The 24,918-nt window shown below is 36.5% G+C and overlaps 1 protein-coding gene across 1 annotated transcript in view; it reads right to left on the bottom strand.

Moving 5' to 3' along the window:
• LOC117343029 (transmembrane protein 164-like) overlaps positions 1-24,918 on the bottom strand; it is a 41,437-nt gene that overhangs the window by 11,173 nt on the left and 5,346 nt on the right. Inside the window, exons 2-3 of the mRNA XM_033905354.1 lie at positions 21,272-21,703; positions 9,495-9,611 (exon numbers count right to left, since the gene is read on the bottom strand). Of these exons, the coding sequence (XP_033761245.1) occupies positions 9,495-9,611; positions 21,272-21,640 (486 nt within the window). The 5' untranslated portion in view covers positions 21,641-21,703. The remainder of the gene's footprint in view (positions 1-9,494; positions 9,612-21,271; positions 21,704-24,918) is intronic.

Raw genomic sequence — 24,918 nt, 5'->3', positions numbered from 1 at the left:
CATGAAAAAGAAGTAGTTCTGCTAGGTGGCGTGTTTAATTTCACTACATGTGTGATTATGATGACCACTTTTAAAATTCGTCAACATACTGTTTAATTAAAAACAAGAACAAAAACCCAAATTATTGGTTTCATTACAGATGGTTGTTCTATTTATTTCATTTTCTAGCTAGAAAATCTTGCGCTTTGTTTAATTTTCAATAATTTACACTCAACTAATTCTCATTAAGAACATCCAAGCATCACAAAACAGCATTTATAAGAAATCTGATATTATAATGACCATCTTGATTATCATTCGGATACTTTTAAATAGCTCTTTGTGTCTTTCTCCATTCATTAATATCTGTAATTGGAACTATAAATTAAAAGCTTTCCAATAACAATGAATCACCCTACTCTGAACAAGTGTAAAAATCTCTTTAGATTCAAACATAATATTGACACTGATAATGATGTTTATTTTGTTTGTTGGGTTTATTGCTCCATAAACAGCCAGGGTCATTTTGATGCTCTTTGTAGTAGTTTGTGACTTCCTCACTTAACAACAAACAGGAGGCCTGTCTCATGACTGTCCAGAGCAATTAAGGTAAAGTGTCTTTCGCAAGGACATAACCATGAAAACACAGACCGGCCTATTCCTCAGCTTCTTGAGAACACAAACCGACACAGGTAGGGAGCATCAAACCATGCACATCGGATCTTCACATGAGATTTCATGGCTGGGGCTCTCACCGACTGAGCTATCGCGGCTCTCAACAAGTATATGCTCCATCAAAAAATGATCATTGATTCATTTTAATGATTATAAAACCAAACCAAAATTTAACCACAATGGCTTTGATGTCTGGTTTTGTCTATAGCTAGCTTATAGCAAATAACTCACAAAGGGAAGCTGATGGGTTTGAAGTTACAAAACACCCAATACAAGTACCGGTACAGGTTTTCTGAAGAGTTCTGATCATGACTGAATCACACGAAGAGTCCTTTTACTAATTTAATAGTACAAACAGAAGCTACAGAAAGAAATTTATAACAGTTAAATATCCTCCAAATAATGTTTAAAGTTTAAAAACATTGTTGTTTTTATATTTAGTAAAGCAAATATCATTAAACTACCCTGTAACCAGTTCAGATAATCAAAAATATTAAAACAAGAGGCCCAACAGGTCTGAAATGAATCTCTTCCCTGTTTTTGAGTCTTAGGGTATTTGGTTGATTATATTTATGTGACATTTACCAATGACTTAGCTAGTTCAATTCTCCTTCTTACAATTCTCCTTCTAAAGTATATCAAATTACCTAACCATGAGATTCTATTTTATCTTGAAGAAAAATATTCAAAGAATGGAGTACATTAATTGCACTCTTTTGATTTTAAAATAGGTCAAGGTCATTTGTTGGAACAAACTGAAATGCTCCTATGCTAATGCTCTTCATTCCAACAGTTGCCATGACCATGGGCTTCTTGAAAACACAGGATGAGATGAATTTCTATGTAAATTTATAAGATTGAGGACCTAGGCCTGCATAAAGGATCTCCATATACAGTTACAGCTGTCATAAAAGTCCAAAATTTTCAAAGTATTAACATAAACTTTTTTATTTTCAAATTAAAAATGTGAAAAGGATAAATTTTATCAGGTAAGATTTAATATAATTGTAAATGATAAAGTGATATCAGGTTTGTAGGGAGATGATTCAGCAAAGATTAAAGAGAGCTGTGTAAATGAGCGAAATATGGAGATGAAAGTTCCGAGTTGGCTGTCACTCATCTATGACAACCCTGTGTATGTTAGATCAGGTTTCACATGGCTTAATTGACAGTTAACCGTGCAGTATGAAAGAAATAACTTGATTTCCAGTTGTTTTAATCAATATTAATTATAAAGCCAGCCATTGCCATGACCCTTGACCTTCAGCATTTCTCTATTCATCTGCCCTAATATATGTAAATACAGAACACTGCATTGCCATGTGACCTATATGACAGCTCCATATGATGTAAAAGTCCAAAATATTTTCTGTTCTTAAAAGAGATGCAACCCACGGCAAATACTAGTCACAACTTACCACTCGGCTAGAGAGAACTTATCTTCAGCTTGATCAGTTGAGCATAACACTAGTATAAGCCAGAGGTCCGGCGTTCGATTCCTAGCGGAGGCATTGAAATAAACTTAATTTATCATGCTCTCTCTATTAGATGATCTTTTCATGTTTATTTTCATAAAGATTAGAAATAAAGCTGTACCATTTCTATGCAATAGCTATACTATTATATGTATCTATATTTCAATCAACTTGAATTGGGCCTAACAGAATACCTTTACTTCCGCTGACCCTATTTTTTTCCCCTAATTTTTTTTTGGCGGGTAATTTTCAAGGAAAGACTATATAAGTCGAGATTCCTTGTCAGTGTAACCTTAGTAAAAACCATTTAAGATATATATAGATTTCCTGTCCTGCCTACCCTATTTTTTTCTGGCATGTTATTTAGCGGCAACACATGTATTTTTCGGCATAGCTGTATAGTTTCTTTTTGCCCCGGATATAACGCGACAGGTGGCTTTACTGGTCAAGATTAAGTATGTGATTGGTCAATGTAGTGGTAAATGCAAAATGCAGAAATGCAGTTAAAAACGAAACAAAGTAAGATGGAATGCAAGCTGAATAAGTGGACGTATCTTTTCAAATGACATATTAAGAGAATTACATTCCTGATTCAAAAATGATTCAAAAATGATTCAAACTGATATAATTTTGTTATCCGTGCTGATACGCATTAGATCGTTAATTTATTTCACCAGCAGTTTTACATTATAACCACCAGCATTAAAACTATGCCGTTTATACCGACCAATAGTTCTATATCAAAATCCTTAAAATGAAACTGAACAAAATCAAATGATTCAGTTAACGATAGTTTCATGTATACATACATGAATATGAGTGAAAATCAATTTCAATAAATATTACATGTTATGATTTTCCTAACCTTTTCCACTGGGTTCCTCGCTCTGGACCATAAAGTTAAATCTACAACCTGATCAACTTAATACATACTGCTATTACTATAGTATATCACCTGATCGCTGTAGTTAGAGTTAATCACCTCGGGAGGGAACAATAGAATTCTGTCCAGGTAGATTCTCAAATCACCAAATATGGAGCCCGGATATGTACCATAGAGAATGGTTTGGATCAAATGGATGTTTAATAAACCAAAACTGTATGTTAATATTAATGAATCCAACCAATGTTTCAAGGAATTTCATCTAAATCAAAACTGAAAAGATCCCATGGCCAATGCAAGATAGATATTGAAATAAACAAAGGGCAATAACTCTTTCAAAAATTAAAACTAGAAGATGTCTGTAAGGCATATAAATGCCCCCGCTGCCACTTGACACCCCTCAAAACACATTTTGGTGAGGATCACATCAGCAGTTCCTGAGGTTAGCTAGTTACGTATATACATTGCATTGGTACGGGATGGGACGGGACAGGATGTGATGGGACGGGATGGGACGGGACAGGACGTGATGGGACGGGATGGGACGGGACAGGACGTGATGGGACGAACATGAGCAACACTAATCTCCCCCCCCCCCCCCCCACCCATTCATGACAGAGGCATGAAATCAAGAGACAACTAAGTATACACTCCATAATTATAAAGCCTACAAAGTTTCAAACAAATTGTAGGAAACTGAAGTTAGAAAAAGTTTGAAATGATTAAATGGAGAAAACCATAACCTAACACTCCAATTTTGATGAAAACATTAAAGCTGGCTGTCAATATAAAGGATGAAAGCACATGCAGCCAGTACATGCATACATAACACTTTCATGTTATTGTATTACTGACATTTATTTGATCAATGATGTCAATAAAAATGAAGTTTGCTTTTTTCATTTGTTGGTTAATTGTGTCAACAGCAGTCAGCCAGATTTATTTTTCAACGGAATCTAGAGTCCTATTGCTGGGTTGTCATATGTGGCACTGTGGTTATTTAAACACACTTCCCTTTCGCCTCAGTTGTTCAATTCCCTGATCAGACATGAAGAGGTATATTTGGTCACCTGCTGTGGGGGCGCCGCGATAGCTCAGTCGAGTGGTGGCCATGTAACCTCAAGATGAAGATCCATTTAAGGCGCATGGTTCCAGCTGAGAAACACGCCAGTCTGTGCTGTCGTTCAGTCTTTGGGCAAGAGGCTATTACCCTAATTGCATTTGATGGCAGTTGACAAGCCTCCTGTATGGTGTTCAATGAGGTAGTCACCAACTACTACAAGGAATTCGAAGCACTCCTGTTCACAGGGAGATAAACCCAGCAAACACAATTAAACAAACTGACTGACCAAGTGGGTCTTCTCCAAGTATCTGGTTTCCTCCCAAAGTAAGACCCCACATGTGCTTCCATCCAAGCCAACAATCGAAATCGAAAGTTGATGTAATTCATTTCGCAATCGTTGTAAAATAAATAAAGTTTACATTTCAGTCTTTTTGTAGCTAGAGTAGCTGTTGGCTCAGCAGAACAATATAAAATTGATGCCTTTCATGCTATTCAGAGCATTTGGGATAACATGTCTTGCCCAAGGAAATCCAAGATCATACGTACGGGACAGTCGGGGATTCCATGATCAGCTTCCTGGAAACATAGTTCTCTTTTCAGCTTTTCTAGATACAGGAACTTAGCACATGGGGTTGTGCCATCTCGTTGAGATCAACAACTGTAGTTGGGTTAGTGCAGATGTTTGACTATATCACATATGTACAAACAGTGCTAATTTCTGCCAATTGAATTAATGAAAAGGCCCCCATATTTTATTTATATATCTGTGGGTTACCAATGCCTGAGCGTGTACTATCTAGGTTTCCAGCAGCAGATTTGGTGCCAGTTCTAGAAGGAATTCTATACGCCCCTTTGGGAAATTATACGCAGGCAAAGCGAGGCTGTCAGATCAATACTTTATCAATACTGATGTTGCAGAGTGATCACAGGCTAGTTTACATTGACGTTGAGTCGGAGAGCAGCAGATTTACCCTGCCAGATATATCATGTATGGAAAATCTACTTTTGGTAACAGAAAATTATAGACATTATATATTTTATATCCGACTTCAGGCTCTATATAACTGGATCACTTCCAAGTGGAGACTTCAATTTTAATGCTAAAGATCATTATCTGAAGGAGTTTTCTGCAACAAGGCATGAGTTATCCTTTACAACAAGGCACAAGTTATCCTTTAACAGTTGACAGCAATTTTATTTGTCTTTTGATAATCCATTTTGTTGACTTTTGGTTTATTTTGTTTAATGTCCTATTAACAGCCAGGATCATTTAAGGACGTGCCTGGTTTTGGAGGTGGAGGCCTAGGAAAGCCGGAGTACCCGGAGAAAAAACAACGGCCTACGGTCAGTACCTGGCAACTGCCCCACATGGCCCTATGGTCAGTACCTGGCAACTGCCCCACATGGGTTTCGAACTCGCAACCCAGAGGTGGACGGCTTGTGATAAAGTGTCGGGACATATGAACCACTCGGCCACCGCTGGCCATAACTGTTGGCTATGCAGCTGTTTTGACTCAGTGAGTTCCCCAATTTCACAATGATCTCCCAACTGTATTGATTTTATTTGTAAATAATCGTCCTGTCCACAAATAAGCCCATGTCCACAAATAAGCTTCATTCTTTTTGGCATAATCACCAATTTTAAAATAGTAAGTTAAATGTGGTTGGTTCCACAAACAAGCCATCCACAAACTTTAATACTTAACTTTTTAACCATGGGAGGGGGCTTATTTGAGGATTAATACAGTACTAAACTTTTACACTAGGGGAGGGGGCTTATTTGAGGATTGATACACAGTATACGTACTAAACTTTTACACTAGGGGAGGGGGCTTATTTGAGGATTGATACACAGTATACGTACTAAACTTTTACACTAGGGGAGGGGGCTTATTTGAGGATTGATACACAGTATACGTACTAAACTTTTACACTAGGGGAGGGGGCTAATTTGAGGATTAATGCAGTACTAAACTTTTACACTAGGGGAGGGGGCTTATTTGAGGATTGATACAGTATACGTACTAAACTTTTACACTAGGGGAGGGGGCTTATTTGAGGATTGATGCAGTACTAAACTTTTACACTAAAGGAGGGGGTTGATTTGAGGATGAATACAGTACTAAACTTTTACACTAGGGGAGGGGGCTTATTTGAGGATTAATACAGTACTAAACTTTTACACTAGGGGAGGGGGCTAATTTGAGGATTAATACAGTACTAAACTTTTACACTAGGGGAGGGGGCTTATTTAAGGATAAATATGGTACTAAACTTTAACACTAGGGGAGGGGGCTTATTCAAGGATATAAACTTAAAACTAATGGAGGGGGCTTATTTGAGGTAAATATGTTATTGGCAATATCACTGATGTTGAAATGTTTGAAGATGAAAAATGAAAGACAGCTTTTTGCTTGGCCATTGTCTCTTCTTATTACTAAAAATAATAATAAATAAATAATCATAGAAACAAAATAATGTAAACAGAACAAAAATTAACAACTTAAAATGATGACTTAATCATTTCCTAGAATCAGCCATAAAAGATCTTGAAAAAACAATATATATAAATTCATAGTCATTTTGGGCAAATATCAACAATGTTAAACCTAAATTTCAGATGGGCAGGCAAGTGCACCAAATAATCTACCTGGTATTAGACACATACCGAACTCTACAGGTACACATATTAACAACTTATTGTCTGATCAAATGTGCAAGTGTTACCCAAATATTGATGTAACTTACGTCAATCTATATCGGGTGTAACTGTATACATTATGTATTTCGATGTGTGTTTTGGGACATGAGGTTTAAAGTTTAACTACTTGCTAACAGGAATAGAATCGTCTTTATTAAGCAAGATATTTGAAACTGCAATCAATGTTTTTGGTCTCTTCCTCCACTCTACACAGACAATCTTTGTGCCTTAGTATAGGGTGGCCATGGCAAAGGTGCATTTAGGGACTATGAGGGCACCTTGGTACATTGAGAGAGCATGCTATGATCATGAGGACACCTTGGTACATTGAGAGAGCATGCTATGAAGGGCACCTTGGTACATAGAGAGAGAGAGCATGCTATGAAGGGAGGGCATGGCGCCTTAGTACATTGAGGGATTATGCTATGAGGACACCTTGGTACATTGAGGGAGTTTGTTATGAGGACACCTTGGTACATTGAGGGAGCATGCTATGAGGACACCTTGGTACATTGAGGGAGTTTGTTATGAGGACACCTTGAATTGGTACAATGAGATAGCTTGCTATGAGGGCACCTTGGTACATTGAGGTAGTATATATGTTATGAGGGTACCTTGGTACATTGAGGTAGTATAACCTTGGTACATTGAGGTAGTATATATGCTATGAGGGTACCTTGGTACAATGAGATAGCTTGCTTTGAGGGCACCTTGGTACATTGAGGTAGTATATATGCTATGAGGGTACCTTGGTACATTGAGGTAGTATATATGATATGTGGGCACCTTGGTACATTGACGTAGTATATATGCTATGAGGGCACCTTGGTACATTGAGGTAGTATATATGATATGTGGGCACCTTGGTACATTGACGTAGTATATATGCTATGAGGGCACTTTAGCCCTTTCAACCCTATGAAACTTTAGTGGACTCTGCCATTCATTTATCATTTGAAGTCCAATATGGTCAGTAGGGGTGAAAGGGTTAGTAAATGAGGTAGCATGTTATGAGGGCTCCTTGGTACATTGAGAGAGCACGCTATATGCATGAGGGCACTTTAGTAAATGAGACAGCATACTATGAGGGCTCCTTGGCGCAATGAGAGCTTGTTATGATGAGGCCACCTTGGTACATTGAGGCAGCTTGTTATGAGGGCACCTTGCATAATTGGTACATTGAGGCCGTTTGTTATGAATGTTTTTAGATATATAGCCCGTCTAAAATAGCTTTATTCGAATTCCTGGCATATGTGTGTAGCAGAAATTGGCTTTTACCCTTTACCTAGCTGACCATGGCATGGTCTAATGGTGTTTGATATCCTGATAGATTTGAATAGGTATGGGGGTCACCCGTCTGATCGCATAGCTTAATTCCTAGCTAGTACTCCACTTTCCTCCCACGTAACACCACAATTGCTTTCATTATTAGGACACATGCACTTAGTGTGTTACATCAACTCTTGATATTGCACCACAGGACAGGATTTGGTGTCAACCCATATTTAAATGTACGCCCGTGTCTATCCATAAAGAACAGCACTAGAGACATTTCTCAGTCAGAGAATTACATTACCGCTTCTTTGTCTGAAATCAATAAGTCTGTGGTACCATTATATAATGTGTTAACCCCAATACCATCCCACTAAAACCTCAATTTGGCCGATATATATACTTACAATAAAAGCCTCAGCTCTTGACATTTCACAAATGCTAAAACCTGCTCTGACACTTAGTGTCAAAAGATAAATCCTTTATTAGTTCTGACACATAGTGTCAAGTGATAAAACCTTACTGACACATAGTGTCAAGTGATAAAACCTTAGCTCTGACACATAGTGTCCAGTTATAAAACCTTAGCTCTGACACATAGTGTCAAGTGATAAAACCTTAGCTCTGACACATAGTGTCAAGTGATAAAACCTTACTGACACATAGTGTCAAGTGATAAAAACTTAGCTCTGACACATAGTGTCAAGTTATAAAACCTTAGCTCTGACACATAGTGTCAAGTTATAAAACCTTAGCTCTGACACATAGTGTCAAGTGATAAAACCTTAGCTCTGACACATAGTGTCAAGTGATAAAACCTTTAAGCTCTGACACATAGTGTCAAGCAATACATGAAAACGTTAGGCCACAATATAAAGCATGAATGTTACGCCCTCACTCATTTTCTCTCAAATTTTACACTTTTTAAAAATTTTTAGTTAACGAAAAATTGCACACAAATATCCACCATGTGTCAAAGCAATTTCCCAAACGGCCAGGTCAATTATTGATATCAATCAGAAATGGCTGTTACGTCATGTCACTAGTATACATTTAACACTGTAATACATTAATGATGAAGGAAGACAATTTTATGACATGTGCCCTGATCAGCCTCGACTTTATCATATTGATCTACATCACCTAATTGCCTGCAGTTTATATATACAACTTCACCAAGACCATGTTCCTAAACATGAATGTTACAATGATGCAGTGATGAGCAGCCAGAAATACCTGCAGGTTACACCACAAGACCAAGTTGGTTTGTTTTATTAATCTCTTTATACGTATACCACTTCATCAAGACCATATGTTCCTAAAAAGAATGTTACAATGATGCAGTGATGAGCAGCCAGAAATACCTGCAGGTTACACCACTAGACCAAGTGGGTTTGTTTGATTATCTAACTAAATTGATGACAATGTGTGATCTGTATAACTTACCAGTCTTGTGTTAGTGACCGGGAACAGGAGAGCTATTGGTGCCCCGGTCAACAGGTGTAGATGGAGTCGGAAAATGACCGTTAACGACCGCGTTGGAGGAGCTGCCAAACAATAGATCTGAAAATAAGAATAACTCAAATGAAAAATTGTGGATATTCATCAATGCAGACTTTAAATATTACACAAATATATGCCTTAATGTTGTACCAGTAGGCAGGGGCAGGAATGCTATAGGACAAGGACAGACGTACTTAAAAGTTTGACATACATATGTATGTGGTGATCACTGTTTATAAGTATGGCGGTTCCTGCTTAGCACTAAGCATATTAGGAGTGGGATGACTGGGTTTGCCCATTGTCAATATAATGTGACCGAGTGGGGTGTCCTGCTGGATGTCTTTGGCAGTATGCTTCAGAAAGATAGCACTATAAATCAGCAAAAGTTCCATACTACCTCAAGGACACTTAACACAAACATACAGCTGCCTTCAAAACCCACATTTGCACTGTTCATAGGATGTTAAACAATAATATATCAAAGTAATGAATTAAGTATCCTATATTGTGTGCAGACAGTATATATGTAACATGTTATACGGGACAAAACAAATGAAGGTTGTATGAAGGTTGTATGATGAATTAGCAGTAATTAAAGGTATTGATGAATCCAGTTCCATGCCTAAAAAAGTACCTCTACAAAAGTAATATCTCAAATAAATTTCAAGCATGCACTTATTACATTTTCACATTTTGAAACTGAAATTTGATAATGAGATGACCATCTGGTAACAACTTTATTATTCAAAATTGGCTATCTGGCAGCCATATTGTTCTCCATGTCTGGAAAAAAGAAGTTTCACAAAGGACCTTAGTGCACAATTTAAGAGACGAATGGACTGATGCATAGTGCTTGGTTAGAGGTAGTACATTTAAAACACACTTTAATTATAAGCTGCAGGCCAGGGCAACAAATTACATGTCTAACTTTACATGTGTATATGATCAACCACAATGACACGTTATCCTGCTCTAGGAAATAGTCTTCTTTGCTGCAGGAAAACACTTTCCGTGTTTCACCAACCAATATGTCCTGTCTAGACAGCAAAAAAGTAAACATGTTACACCAGTATATATATATGTGGACAAATGCCAAGTGTCCTGGGACCATGCATGGTCTACCATAGGGAGGGCGACCATGGTCTACGATATTGACTGACCATATGGATAACCATGGTTCTAGGATCGTGGTCTACCATAGTGACTGACCATGGTTCTAAGGATCATGGTCTACCATAGTGACTGACCATGGTTCTAGGATCGTGGTCTACCATAGTGACTGTGACCATGGTTCTAGGATTGTTGTCTACCATAGTGACGGTGACCATGGTTCTAGGATCGTGGTCTACCATAGTGACTGTGACCATGGTTCTAGGATCATTGTCTACCATAGTGACTGTGACCATGGTTCTAGGATCATGGTCTACCATAGTGACTGACCATGGTTCTAGGATCATGGTCTACCATAGTGACTGACCATGGTTCTAGGATCATTGTCTACCATAGTGACTGTGACCATGGTTCTAGGATCATGGTCTACCATAGTGACTGACCATGGTTCTAGGATCATGGTCTACCATAGTGACTGACCATGGTTCTAGGATCGTGGTCTACCATAGTGACTGTGACCATGGTTCTAGGATCATGGTCTACCATAGTGACTGTGACCATGGTTCGAGGATCATGGTCTACCATAGTGATGTCAACTGTGACCATGGTTCTAGGATCATGGTCTACCATAGTGACTGTGACATGGTTCTAGGATTGTGGTCTACCATAGTGACTGTGACATGGTTCTAGGATCATGGTCTACCATGCATAGTGACTGTGACCATGGTTCTAGGATCATGGTCTACCATAGTGACTGTGACCATGGTTCGAGGATCATGGTCTACCATAGTGATGTCAACTGTGACCATGGTTCTAGGATCACGGTCTACCATATATATCCCATAGTGACTGTACGTGACCACCAAGGATAACCATGGTTCTGGGACCACCATGGTCTACCATTAGTGACTGTTACCATGGATAACCATATCCAACCCTACATGAATAGTAAAACTAGTCTAGCTGGCCATGGGTTTGTCCACACTATATATACATATGTATATATATAGTGATTATTACAACACAACCAAATTCTGCTGCACAAGGTCAAACCAAAGTCAAAGAAGCAAAAAATACCATACAGATAACTTTTCTAGTGCTCCAGATAATTTTTTGATAGATAGGTATTTGCTCAAGCACTTTTTTCAACATGAAGGACTAAATTGCATTTTGGCTGACACCTGAGAGCTCGGGGTAAATCTATTATTTTTCAATCATGAATACCTAATTATAACAACGTGGTTGCGTAGGGGTATCTATTACATGGCCACACAAATTTTGAGCAGTATCATATTTGACAAATTTTAATGGGTATTGTGATCTGAATTGTACAAGTTAGGTCATCACTGGAGGATTTTTACTTATGAAGAATTAAGTATAATATATAATACAAAGAAAAATTGGGAATACAGTCTACGTAATGAACCAGGAAGCAGAGTCTATACTTATATATAGCTACTTATCACTTAATGGTTTAAATTCCAAATTAAAGATATCTGCCGAGAAGAAATAACACGAAAAAAAAAGGCATCATGATAATTAGGATTTAATTATATAACTGCTCAACCTTAATATGGCACTCGATACATATATGCTATCTGATACAAGATTTTTGGTGATCAACTTATAATGAGTAACCTGTTCAAATCAGAATGAAAAATGTTGAAAAGGACAAGTTCATTTCTGAAAATTTTGATTTTAATAAAAAAATTATTTTTCATTAATACATTTCCTGCTCTTTTTTTAATTTATTGACATGAATATATAATGATCTGTGTTTTTTGTTTGTTTTTATTATTTTTCTTCGAAGATTTTGCCACTTGTTAAAAACTGATCTGCTCAAACATAATACATATACCTTGTAGCATTGAAATCTGCCTTTCAACTCAGTTATGTAGATTAAATGTCTTTATAGAACAAGCTTTGAAATTTATGGACTATTGTGATGATATACGAGATTCCAGAAATGCTTAATTTTGACCGGAGGCCTAGCAGCTGTGTTTGTTGTGACATTTACGTAACGGATGACGAAGAATGTGAACACCTATATAATGTTGAGCATCTGTAATGTGTGAGGTTTAGTGTACAAACACAGCAGGTGACACAATGCTAGACTATGTCCTACATTAATGTGTTGTTTACATGTACATGTCTTGTTTACACGTGTACATGTGTTTTTGATTTAGCTGTATAGCTGTCTAACAGAGAATTCCAGGCTTTGCTCCCTGTACATGTATTCTGACATGGGTGTACATGTATTGTAAGCATGTGGACACTTGAGACCTGCATTAACTTACCCAGTCTGCTATGGATGTGCATCGATGCCAGCACACCCATGTAATTGTCAGGGAGCTGTACATGTGTCCTAATTAGCCCTGATATCATTTCTCAAAGGACACAACTTCAGACTCTCTAGAGGTGGGATAATTAAAGGCCACCCTTTTTATTTGTGTTGCCTGAACCCATCCTACTGCTGTGATTACAAGAGAGACTACTACCAGCTGTAGTAATTTACCATTACTAATTAACTGCATTATCAATTTATCTACACCACAAACATCTAAACACTAATGGTGTACAGATATAATTGGAAAAATTGATCAAATTCAGTTTGACTAAGATTAGAATCTGTAAACAATTTTGTTTTTGGAAGTTCTACTTCCTTAATTTGCAATCAAAAATTAAAATTTCAATTTCCTAAAATAAATTGTTATCTATTCATCAAGATCTAAATCATTGCAATTAACTTATCAATACCCCCACCCTGCAGGGTAAGATAATTATATAAATATATGTAAATGATTTGTCTTTTAACTTTACAGACTGGTAATTGCCAACTATGATGTTTTTTTAAAGGATATATATAGCTCAGCTAAATTCTAATGCTAGATTATCTCCCCTAGTTTGAATCTTAGAATCCTCTAAACATATCCGTGAGACAAAAATTATAAAGATGAATTTTATTTCTGATTTTGTTATCTTAAGACAGCGGTTCCAGAAGTTAAGTTTATTATTTTTTTCCCTTTGTTGGTTAAAAAAACATATCTCTGTATACATCAAACATCTGCGCAATAATGTACCTCATCAAAATGATACGTAGAGTTCAAAGTTTAAAATTTTATCAATGATGACCACATCACCACACGATCACATCCGGACAGCTAAACAGAGAAGACATTATCCGAGATCGATGTCCTCTCATGTTTCGATAAATAAATCACGTTCCTACTCTTACTCACAGATTATTATATTATCAAATACAAACAAAACCCAGAGATATTGACCCGAACCATTGAATACATGCAGTCGTAGTATATATATCTCCCTGGTCAATATTCTTGGCTCTGCTATATATAATTAAACTAATATATGGACCTTAAAATCTATACCATCTTCTATACAGAAAAAAACAGTAGTCGTATATATATATGTCCGTGTTTGAATAATATTTCAAGGAGGCTTGAAATTGACAGAATTCGGTTTTTGCTGCATCATGACATATGGGTATATATGGTCAGGGCACGAGTCAAAAAGTTGTCTTCCTTCGTCATTTGTGTTGCTAAGTTATATATATATATGGCAAACACTTTATACTTTCATTCCACATATTCAAAAAATTAAATAGAAGCCAAAAATTTCAACAAATCTTACAAGGTATAGAAATCACTGAATTTTGCTTTACAATTACATATATGTGAAATTTGAACTTTATTTATTTTACAACAATAATGAAACAAGTTGTATCAACTTATATATATAATTGTATTAACCATTTTTTGTTGGCTCAAAAGGAAGTGCATGAGCTTCAGGTCTGTCTGTTGGAGTTAACGGTTATAACCAGAGTACCCATGTTATAACCGGAGTATCCATGTTATAACCGGAGTACCCATGTTATAACAGGAGTACCCATGTTATAACCGGAGTACCCAGGTTATAACCGGAGTACCCATGTTATAACCGGAGTACCCAGGTTATAACCGGAGTACCCAGGTTATAACCGGAGTACCCATGTTATAACCGGAGTACCCATGTTACTGTATAACCGGAGTACCCATGTTATAACCGGAGTACCCATGTTATAACCGGAGTACCCATGTTATAACCGGAGTACCCATGTAATAACCGGAGTACCCATGTTATAACCGGAGTACCCATGTTATAACCGGAGTACCCATGTTATAACCGGAGTACCCATGTTATAACAGGAGTACCCATGTAATAACCGGAGTACCCATGTTATAACAGGAGTACCCATGTTATAACCGGAGTATAACCGGAGTACCCATGTTATAACAGGAGTACCCATGTTATAACCGGAGTACCCATGTTATAACAGGAGTACCCATGTTATAACAGGAGTACCCATGTTATAACCGGAGTACCCAGGTTATAACCGGAGTACCCAGGTTATAACCGGAGTACCCAGGTTATAACCGGAGTACCCATGTTATAACCGGAGTACCCATGTTACTGTATAACCGGAGTACCCATGTTATAACCGGAGTACCCATGTTATAACCGGAGTACCCATGTTATAACCGCAGTACCCATGTTATAACCAGAGTACCCATGTTATAACCGGAGTACCCATGTTATAACCGGAGTACCCATGTAATAACCGGAGTACCCATGTTATAACCGGAGTATCCATGTTATCACCGGAGTACCCATGTTATAACCGGAGTACCCATGTTATAACCGGAGTACCCATGTTATAACCGGAGTATCCATGTTATAACCGGAGTACCCATGTTTTAACCGGAGTACCCATGTTATAACCGGAGTACCCATGTTATAACCGGAGTACCCATGTTATAACCGGAGTTAACCCATGTTATAACCGGAGTACCCATGTTATAACCGGAGTACCCATGTTATAACCGGAGTTAACCCATGTTATAACCGGAGTACCCATGTTATAACCGGAGTACCCATGTAATAACTGGAGTACCCATGTTACTGTATAACTGGAGTACCCATGTTATAACCGGAGTACCCATGTTATAACCGGAGTACCCATGTTATAACCGGCGCGGAGTACCCATGTTATAACCGGAGTACCCATATGTTATAACCAGAGTACCCATGTTACTGTATAACTGGAGTACCCATGTTATAACCGGAGTACCCATGTTATAACCGGCGCGGAGTACCCATGTTATAACTGGAGTACCCATGTTATAACCGGAGTACCCATGTTATAACAGGAGTACCCATGTTATAACCGGAGTACCCATGTTATAACAGGAGTACCCATGTTATAACAGGAGTACCCATGTTATAACCGGAGTACCCAGGTTATAACCGGAGTACCCAGGTTATAACCGGAGTACCCAGGTTATAACCGGAGTACCCATGTTATAACCGGAGTACCCATGTTACTGTATAACCGGAGTACCCATGTTATAACCGGAGTACCCATGTTATAACCGGAGTACCCATGTTATAACCGGAGTACCCATGTTATAACCGGAGTACCCATGTTATAACAGGAGTACCCATGTTATAACCAGAGTACCCATGTTATAACCGGAGTACCCATGTTATAACCGGAGTACCCATGTTATAACCGGAGTACCCATGTTATAACTGGAGTACCCATGTTACTGTATAACTGGAGTACCCATGTTATAACCGGAGTACCTATGTTATAACCGGAGTACCCATGTTATAACCGGAGTACCCATGTTATAACTGGAGTACCCTTGTTACTGTATAACCAGAGTACCCATGTTATAACCGGAGTACCCATGTTATAACCGGAGTAACCATGTTATAACCGGAGTAACCATGTTATAACCGGAGTACCCATGTTACTGTATAACCGGAGTACCCATGTTATAACTGGAGTACCCATGTTATAACCGGAGTAACCATGTTATAACCGGAGTACCCATGTTATAACCGGAGTACCCATGTTATAACCGGAGTAACCATGTTCTAACCAGAGTACCCATGTTATAACCGGAGTACCCATGTTATAACCGGAGTACCCATGTTATAACCGGAGTACCCATGTTATAACCGGAGTACCCATGTTATAACCGGAGTAACCATGTTATAACCGGAGTAACCATGTTACTGTATAACTGGAGTACCCATGTGGTTGGTCAGCTAGCATTTTTATGTTCGATGATCGGGAATTGAACCCTGGCCACCTAGGTTTAACGCTAGTGTTTCCATTGTGCCATTAGACCACCCATTACCTATATATAATCAACAGTACCTTACACACCTGAGGTGGGTCACAGGTATATTGTTTACATGAAGCACTGCATCTTATACCTATATACCATAACATATATCTGCAGTGATATAGATCTACATCCCATGACATATATATATACTGTACAGTTACTGTTCCCATCCTATGACCCCACAGCCACTCTATGGGATCTCAGAAGCTCCCAATGACCATGTGTGTCTAGTTTGTTTACATTAACAGAATCTGTTACCAAGCCTGTATGCCTCCAGATCAATCTATCTCATTCTGAGAGTATATAGTAGCATCCTTGGGTAAGACAAGATGGCATGAAACAGAAAGCTGCCAAAGACTGAGATATATGTACAGATGTGAGATGTTCTCTTACCCTGGACAGTGACATCCACAATTTTATAGGTACAAGATTTTATTACCTCACACCATCCTAGGCCTACAGTTTGTAGACATACATGGCCCTAAACTTTTTATTTTACTGATGAATAAACATTCTATGTAAGTTTGTATTTCGAATATAAGAAATAAGCCTCAATCTATAATAAAGGAAAGATTTGCATCACTCTGAATTAAAGTACACACGTAATGACAGATCAGCAACCCGCGTTTGATTGAACATCTAGTAATCTCGTTTTTCTTAGAAATCAAACAAGTGTAATTATGTAACAGGAAGCAGTAATAAAAATACCCTGAACTGGGGCTCGAACTAGCAACCTCTCACTCCCATGGAAGACATCCTACCATATATATATATATATATAGATAATAAATTGTTTTTATCCTTACGGACGAATTATAAAAGTAAAATAAAAAAAAACAACTCTCCGTTAGCGCTTTCGTCGCGTCATGGCGACTCTTCAGAAGAGTCGCCATGACGCGACGAAAGCGCTAACGGAGAGTTGTTTTTTTATTTTACTTATATATATATATATTTATAGGCTAAAAGAAAATTCCCACTAGTCTGAGCTAGTAATATAAGGTGACAAAGTCCCAACATCAATCCCAGAAGACAACAACAAGATTTCTGTGTGTTTGAGACGATGACATAATGTCACATATAAAGATTTTGTAATGTACTGCAGTATATATACATTTCGCACTCTACCCGTCAGGCTTCCAGTCTGCATATATGTTAAGTGGTAAAAGGAAATATTACATTAGCATTTCATCATGATCTAGCACACAAACAACAGTTCCTTCTTCCTTGTACAAAATTACACAAAATCTCATAAATCAGGATATACCAGGTACCAGCTTGTTCCGAGACATCAACTTGCCCCTGTCTAAGTACATAGAGTCTGATTTCCCTAAATACCACCTAAAGTTACAATGAATATTCGTCCAGACACACTGTCTGTGAGGAAGCTAGCTGTTATGTAAAGCTATTATTTGTTTATCAAGTTTACCCAGTATTCAATTTAAATTTGTATTGTATAAAGCAGGATCTGAGAAATTCTTTATGTAACTTGATGTCAATGAATTTCTGCACTGTGTGTGCAGTTGCATGTACATGATATGCTATCTGATGTTACATGTACGAGATTTAAAGCTTAATGTAATAAGAAAATCTTCATTCGAATTCATCCCAGAGAGTTTGAGATTCAAATTGAATTTAAATCTATAACCAAGAAAATTGGATTTCTTGGTTTTTATGTAGGAAATTCGGGGAAAAAAGGACACAATTACATGATGATTTCCCTGTTTCTATGTAAATTTAGTATCAATGTTTCAAAAATACACTACATCTATGAATTATACAAGTGGCCTTGAAACCCAAAATAAAAACTCATTAGACCTTGACTTAAGTGGATTTGGTACCTAGTAATACATGAAGAAATTACTTTACTGCTAAAACAAAGTAATCTAATTGTGACAGGCCTTGGAAGTCATAGGCAAATGTGAGACACATATGAGTCTAATGACACATGAATGACACCAGTAGGCTTATATATATAATTAGATATTCAGCACTAGCCTTGACATGATTTTAACTTACTGGAAATAATTTCAGACATGAACTTTTTAGGAAATCAATCAAAATCTGTCATGGAAATAAAATTTCTAGAGTGATATTGATGAATCTATAAATAGAAATGGTGACCTAATTGCCCTTCATTAATGATAGCCTTGACCTTAAGCTTGGAACCCTGAAAATCAAACATGCATTCATAGTATTCTCATAAACAAGGTATGTCATACATGAACTTGTAGACAGTAGTTTCATGAAATTCGCAAGGGAATAACGCTTTGAGAGCCATACAGGAATTCAAGATGTATATGCCCCTTTAACCCCATAATGGCAAGTCATAAAGAATCCATTTTTTTGCATTGGTGATAAAATTTCACCAACTCTTTTTATCTAAATAATCTGATATTAAAAAAATAATTTAATTACTTTTCAGGATTTATGAAAATCTGGTTGACAAAAGTAACTGGAAACTTTAAAGCAGGTTTAATTCTTATTATTTTAAATCCTTCACCGATCATATCTCTGTGAATGTCAATGCAAGCCTTTAATCAAATGTAAAGAGGATTAAAATCGACCATCCTCATTTTGTTTAAATGGGCTGTAACAAGCTTAAGTGCTGTGTAATTAGCTAGTACATGATTACGATATGGTACGCATTGTCTATTACAAAAGCCCGATTTCACACAATAAACAACACAAACTTGTTTTAAGGTCAGTATACAACAAATTGGTATATATAAGGTTACAAGATAATCGTGATTTTAATTCAGGGTTTATTTATACATGAATTATCAGATTATCAACAAGATTCCTATCACATCATCAACAAGATTCCATAAGCCCCATCTCCATGAACAACATGGAAGAATTTGTATTATTTTTTAACTTGTATAAACTAGCTATAGATCACTGGGCAAATTGCAGGATGTTTAATTATAATAATGATAATTAGAATAACATTCTATCATGATAAGACGTAAGGATGTATCAATTTTGTTGATTTTTTTATCTTCATGCTGCCAAGTCTTCCAATTATTGGTGAGTCGAAATATTTTAACAATTTACTGAAAGATACAGACTTTGTTATCGATTATGATAACTCTATCACCCTGCTTATATATATCTTGAACTAAAAACTGAGTTCTATCAGTGAAATTTTTATATAAAGAATAAACTTTTTTGCTAGAGATATGGTATATATATTCATGGCCCAAGAAAACGAAGTTCCACTGTCTATATAGACACTCAAAATTTCAGTGAGCTTGAAACGCCCACAGGAAAATCCACAGTACAGACCTCAAATATATCTGTCAATCCAAAAATCACTTTTATGTGTTAATGTATTACTGAAGAGAAGTGCATTTTGAATATTTATTGAAAAGATCTAAGTAATGTATATATACATCATATGTGCACATGTATCTATAGATATAATATGCAACATTTTATATAGTAATCATGATCAATATTCATTGGCTTACTGTGCCAATATTGTAATTAAATAATATCAAGTTTTCATACAGTAGTGTTGAATGTCTATCACAGATATCAGTCATAAAAATAAACCATTTCTGATTGTCACGTTTTAATTACTCCGTATCAGTGACAGCTGCTAACTGTATATTGATATAACTTTCAGAAAAAAGTTTATTAAAGGGACCGATATTATGAATCGATATCAAGCCGCATTCATTTGACGTCAGCACATGCAGATCGGCTGTTATACAATCACATAAGCTATCAAATACCGTAAATCAATTTAAAACTAAACATTTACTTTTCTTCGCAGTATAGAGCTTTTATATCATCAATGTACGGCAAAAAAAAAAAAAAAAATACCTGTGTCTCTGCTTACCCCTATATTTCTGTGCCTATAACCCTGAAGTTTTTTTTTACTATTTTCAAGGAAGGAAGAACAATAAAAGTCAAGATCACATGTCTATATAGCCTTAAGATAACCTAATCAAAAATAAAAAGATTTCCTCACTACTTACCTGTCTTTTTTCTGCCCATGTCAGCAGAAATGTTAGCATGCATGTGCAATATATTTTTTGGCCTTATAATTATGAATGATTGAGTAATTGTAACATCAATGCCTGTTTCTCCCTTTTGTTTTCAACCCCTACAAATGACCCCAAAAAAACTTGCAGCAGTGGATTGAAGGACGCAAAGACAGAAGGATTGATGAAACAAAATCAGGGTTAAACAGTATATATATATATATATATACCCCATATTAAGTCGTATGGAAGCATAAAGCCAACTAAAATGCAACCCATCTTTGAAGATTCATTTAATTATTGTGATCCAATCACCTATATTTGTACATACCCTAGTAATCAGGCAATAAGCTCATGCCCAGTAATAAGTTTATCTGTGCTTATTGCAATTTGGTATATGAAATTTTAGACCAGCAATTCTTACCTGAATGATAGTCACAATATGACACGGATTCAGAGTATATATCATTTGTCCTGTGGCGAGCTTGAATCCAAGTTCAATCCCAAAAGTCAGGCACATGACCACTAGTAAGATACGTTTCCCACATCGGTCCGTTTTATCAATGGGCGTCACTTTTTTTGGAAGTGTCAGACGTAGTAACGACGGATAAATCATAAATCCAGCTACTATACATGCAAATATACTCTCCAATATTCTCTGAGATAACACAATGAAGTTCCGACATTCCTCCCCGCCATTTCCAGCCAGGTCAAAGTTCACCCCATTGTACGCCCAATCGAACATCCCCTTCTCAGGCACCGGCTCCACGGCTGACTCTGTATTGGTCAACATGGTTACGGCAAAGGTCAGACAAGGATGTCACACGGCCATGATGATTTCTCCTAAATCAATCACCTGAAAAGAAATTGAATACAAATGGTTAAATAACAACGAATCCTGCACATCACCCTAAAGACAATATCAAGATTTTTTAAAACTTTTTTACAAAAAAAAAACAACAAACAAATAACAAAAAACAAAACAACAGACAATAAATAGTTTTAAAAAAGTGAAAATCAGCCAAAATTCTTAACTTTATGGACATGTACTTCTGATGGTCTTCCTTAGTTAGTTAAAGCTTTATAACTAATTTTTCATGGAAAAATGCATCAAGAAATGTAGGAGGAGCTTGAGTTTACAAAGCACTGGTGACAATTATCCAATAAGCAGGGATAATAATTTAAGACGTGTTGCCCTTATCAGATTGACATTAAGACAGAAATATTAAATAGAGCTACAAATTAATTTTCATCGAGACGAAGCTCGAGATTTATAAAGGACTCTCAAAACAGACCTGCAAATTGGAAAAGCAATTGTCATTGTCAGTATAATTTTACAGAATTCTAGTTTTAGTAAATATGTGGGAAAACATTCTACAATGCTACAATTACAGTAGATCCAGAATTTAAAAGCCTTTTTTAGAGATGAGAGCCATGTTTTTTCAATATTTATACATATATACGTATAAATACAGTCAAACCTGTCTATAAAGGACACCAAAAGGACATAACAAAAGTGTCCTTTATAGACACATGTCCTTTATACAGAGGTTAATTATATGGCAAATTGGAAGGTGTCCATGCATGTGGGTCTGATGAGTCTGTCCTTTATAGACAGGTGTCCTTTATATAGAGGTGTCCTTTATAACAGGGTTAACTGTAATTATAAATGTACAAATCATCTCTGCAACTGATCATGACACACTGAGAATTCTTCACAGAAGATAATCTTAAAGGGACTTTGATCAATTTGTGAACAGAATTATGGCTCATATTTTGACAGATGCACATACACATTATTGTGTCTCAAGAAGGAAACAACAGATGTTAACAAAAAAAGCTGAGGATACTCATTCTTAAATGAATTAATTAACAAAATGATCATCTTCTATAATCAGAAATATATACACAGAAAAAGAACATAATATTGCGGCACATGTATATGTGTCTTTAATTTGCTAGAACACTAACCTCCAACTTGCAATCAATTTTCCCCCGTTTGTCCTCCTTAGTTACAATAGCCAAGCCTAGCTGGTATTGTTTATACAACAACAGCTGAGATAAACAATGCTGAAATCCTGAATACATTTCCCTATCTATACAACAATGATGACAATATAGAATTGTGTATTGCTGAATTATCTGCATTGGCTTCAATATCTACATAGGAAGCATTTATCATTTCCTTATCCTGAGAATGAAATCTAAAAAGCTTTGAGTTGCTTTCCGTTTCAACAGTGGTCCATATCCTGTGTACTAATTATATTTTAACTGGGTATAGTTTTAAAAACCCACATATACATCTGGAGGGCCCAGTTGTTCAAAAGGTTAATAAGCTAATCACAGTTTAACAACAATTTTAAAATCCTGATGAAGTCATTTCTGATAAAACTTGACAAATTTTCATGAAACAATAACACTCCTCAGTTTTCTCCTACCTGCCTATATTAAAGAATACACACACAGAGGTTTTGAAGTAAAGGCAAAAGGATATCTTCACTAATGAAGTGGCCATGGTTAATATAAGCTAATCAACTTTCGTACAACTGGGCCCTGGTTCTATAACATCTCTGATGACTGATGGGATACACATGCCAAATGGACATACAGGGACACATGCATTAATTATACATACATGTAATTACAGCACATATACTTGCCTACGTACATATATATTTATAATATAGGTAGTTCATTTGCATTATTATGGTACAAAAAAGTTTTGTGGCAATTTGTTTTTTAATAATTAAAGGTTGACAACTTTTTGCTGAGAAATATATCCCGAAGGCCACTCCAACCATCTAAAAAACAAAACTGATGTGGTATATATGTCATGATGTCAGCTACACAGATTAATCTCACCGACTATGTCAGTCAACACATGTAAATATTCACCTCCAAAACTCATTAAGATTCCAGGGAAAATTTGCATCAAGTATATACACTCTGGTGCCTTCGCCCTAACAACTCTCTGTGGTTGGTCATCAAATTATACAATTATCAAATTAATTGCAAGGTCATGATCACATGCTGCACATCATTTGTTCAGGTGTCATCAAGTTTTTAAATGTGAAGACCCAGGCCAAGGATCCGGAGTCAAGGCAATAATATATGAAGCAAAAAGACCACGAACATGACAAAGATGTCCTGAATAGTTCTAACATAAACACATGAATTAATAAAATTAATGGTAATAAGCTTCATGGAAAAGTAACTGACTTTTCTAGCCGCCTTTTCTATCTTACTGTTATAGCTTGTCAATTTGAATGATATACTTCGGCCTGAAGATTTTTTTTTCAACATCAAAGCTTTCTAGGGTTATTCAGTGTGATTTCACTGAATCTGACCTCAAACTAACACGTTGAATTGAAAAATCTGGAAAAGCATTATTCCAACACAAAACACAAGATTCATCTTCACCATTGAAAAGCTTTCATTAATATTTATGCAGTGAAAATGAACAGACATTTTGAATTTGCAGTGAAAAAACATGCAGAAAATAAGTGTCTTAATCGTAATTTTTCGGTGAGATTCAAGGAAACTGATCCGGAGTTCATTTAGTCTTCCCAGCACCCTTTGCAAGTTTCATTACCATATTTGTCTGCAAAAAAGCCCCTGTATAACCTATATACTGTATGTCCACAAATAAACCGTCATTTTCATTTTTGCAGCATCATTGATTTTCAAAAGTAGTTCACAAATAATTCCTCACCAAATTTTAGTACTTAATCTTTTATACTAGGGCAGAAGACTTACTTGAGGTTAAATACGGTATCATGACTTTCAAGGCCTTCATAATCTCCAGAAAAGAAATGTCAATTCGACATATATATATGTGTCATATAATGTAACTCTTGCAAAATGGCAAGGGTCAAATGAAAGCCGTTAATCAATTCTTACATTTATATGATTTTTTAAAAATGAAAGCTGGTGCTACAGTAAATCTGTCCATATTTGATTGTATTAGGCGAGATATATGGCCAACTAGCTATAGCCAGTTTCTGATGCCAGGAATTAAATGGCTGTAGACTATATTGTTGGATTTATGACATATATTGCAAATTTAAAGGT

The sequence above is a fragment of the Pecten maximus genome, chromosome 14 (genome assembly GCF_902652985.1).
Source record: "Pecten maximus chromosome 14, xPecMax1.1, whole genome shotgun sequence".
NCBI classification, from domain to species: Eukaryota; Metazoa; Mollusca; class Bivalvia; order Pectinida; family Pectinidae; genus Pecten; species Pecten maximus.
Note: the sequence above shows the minus strand (reverse complement) of the source record. Positions and strands in the feature narration are given on the sequence as shown.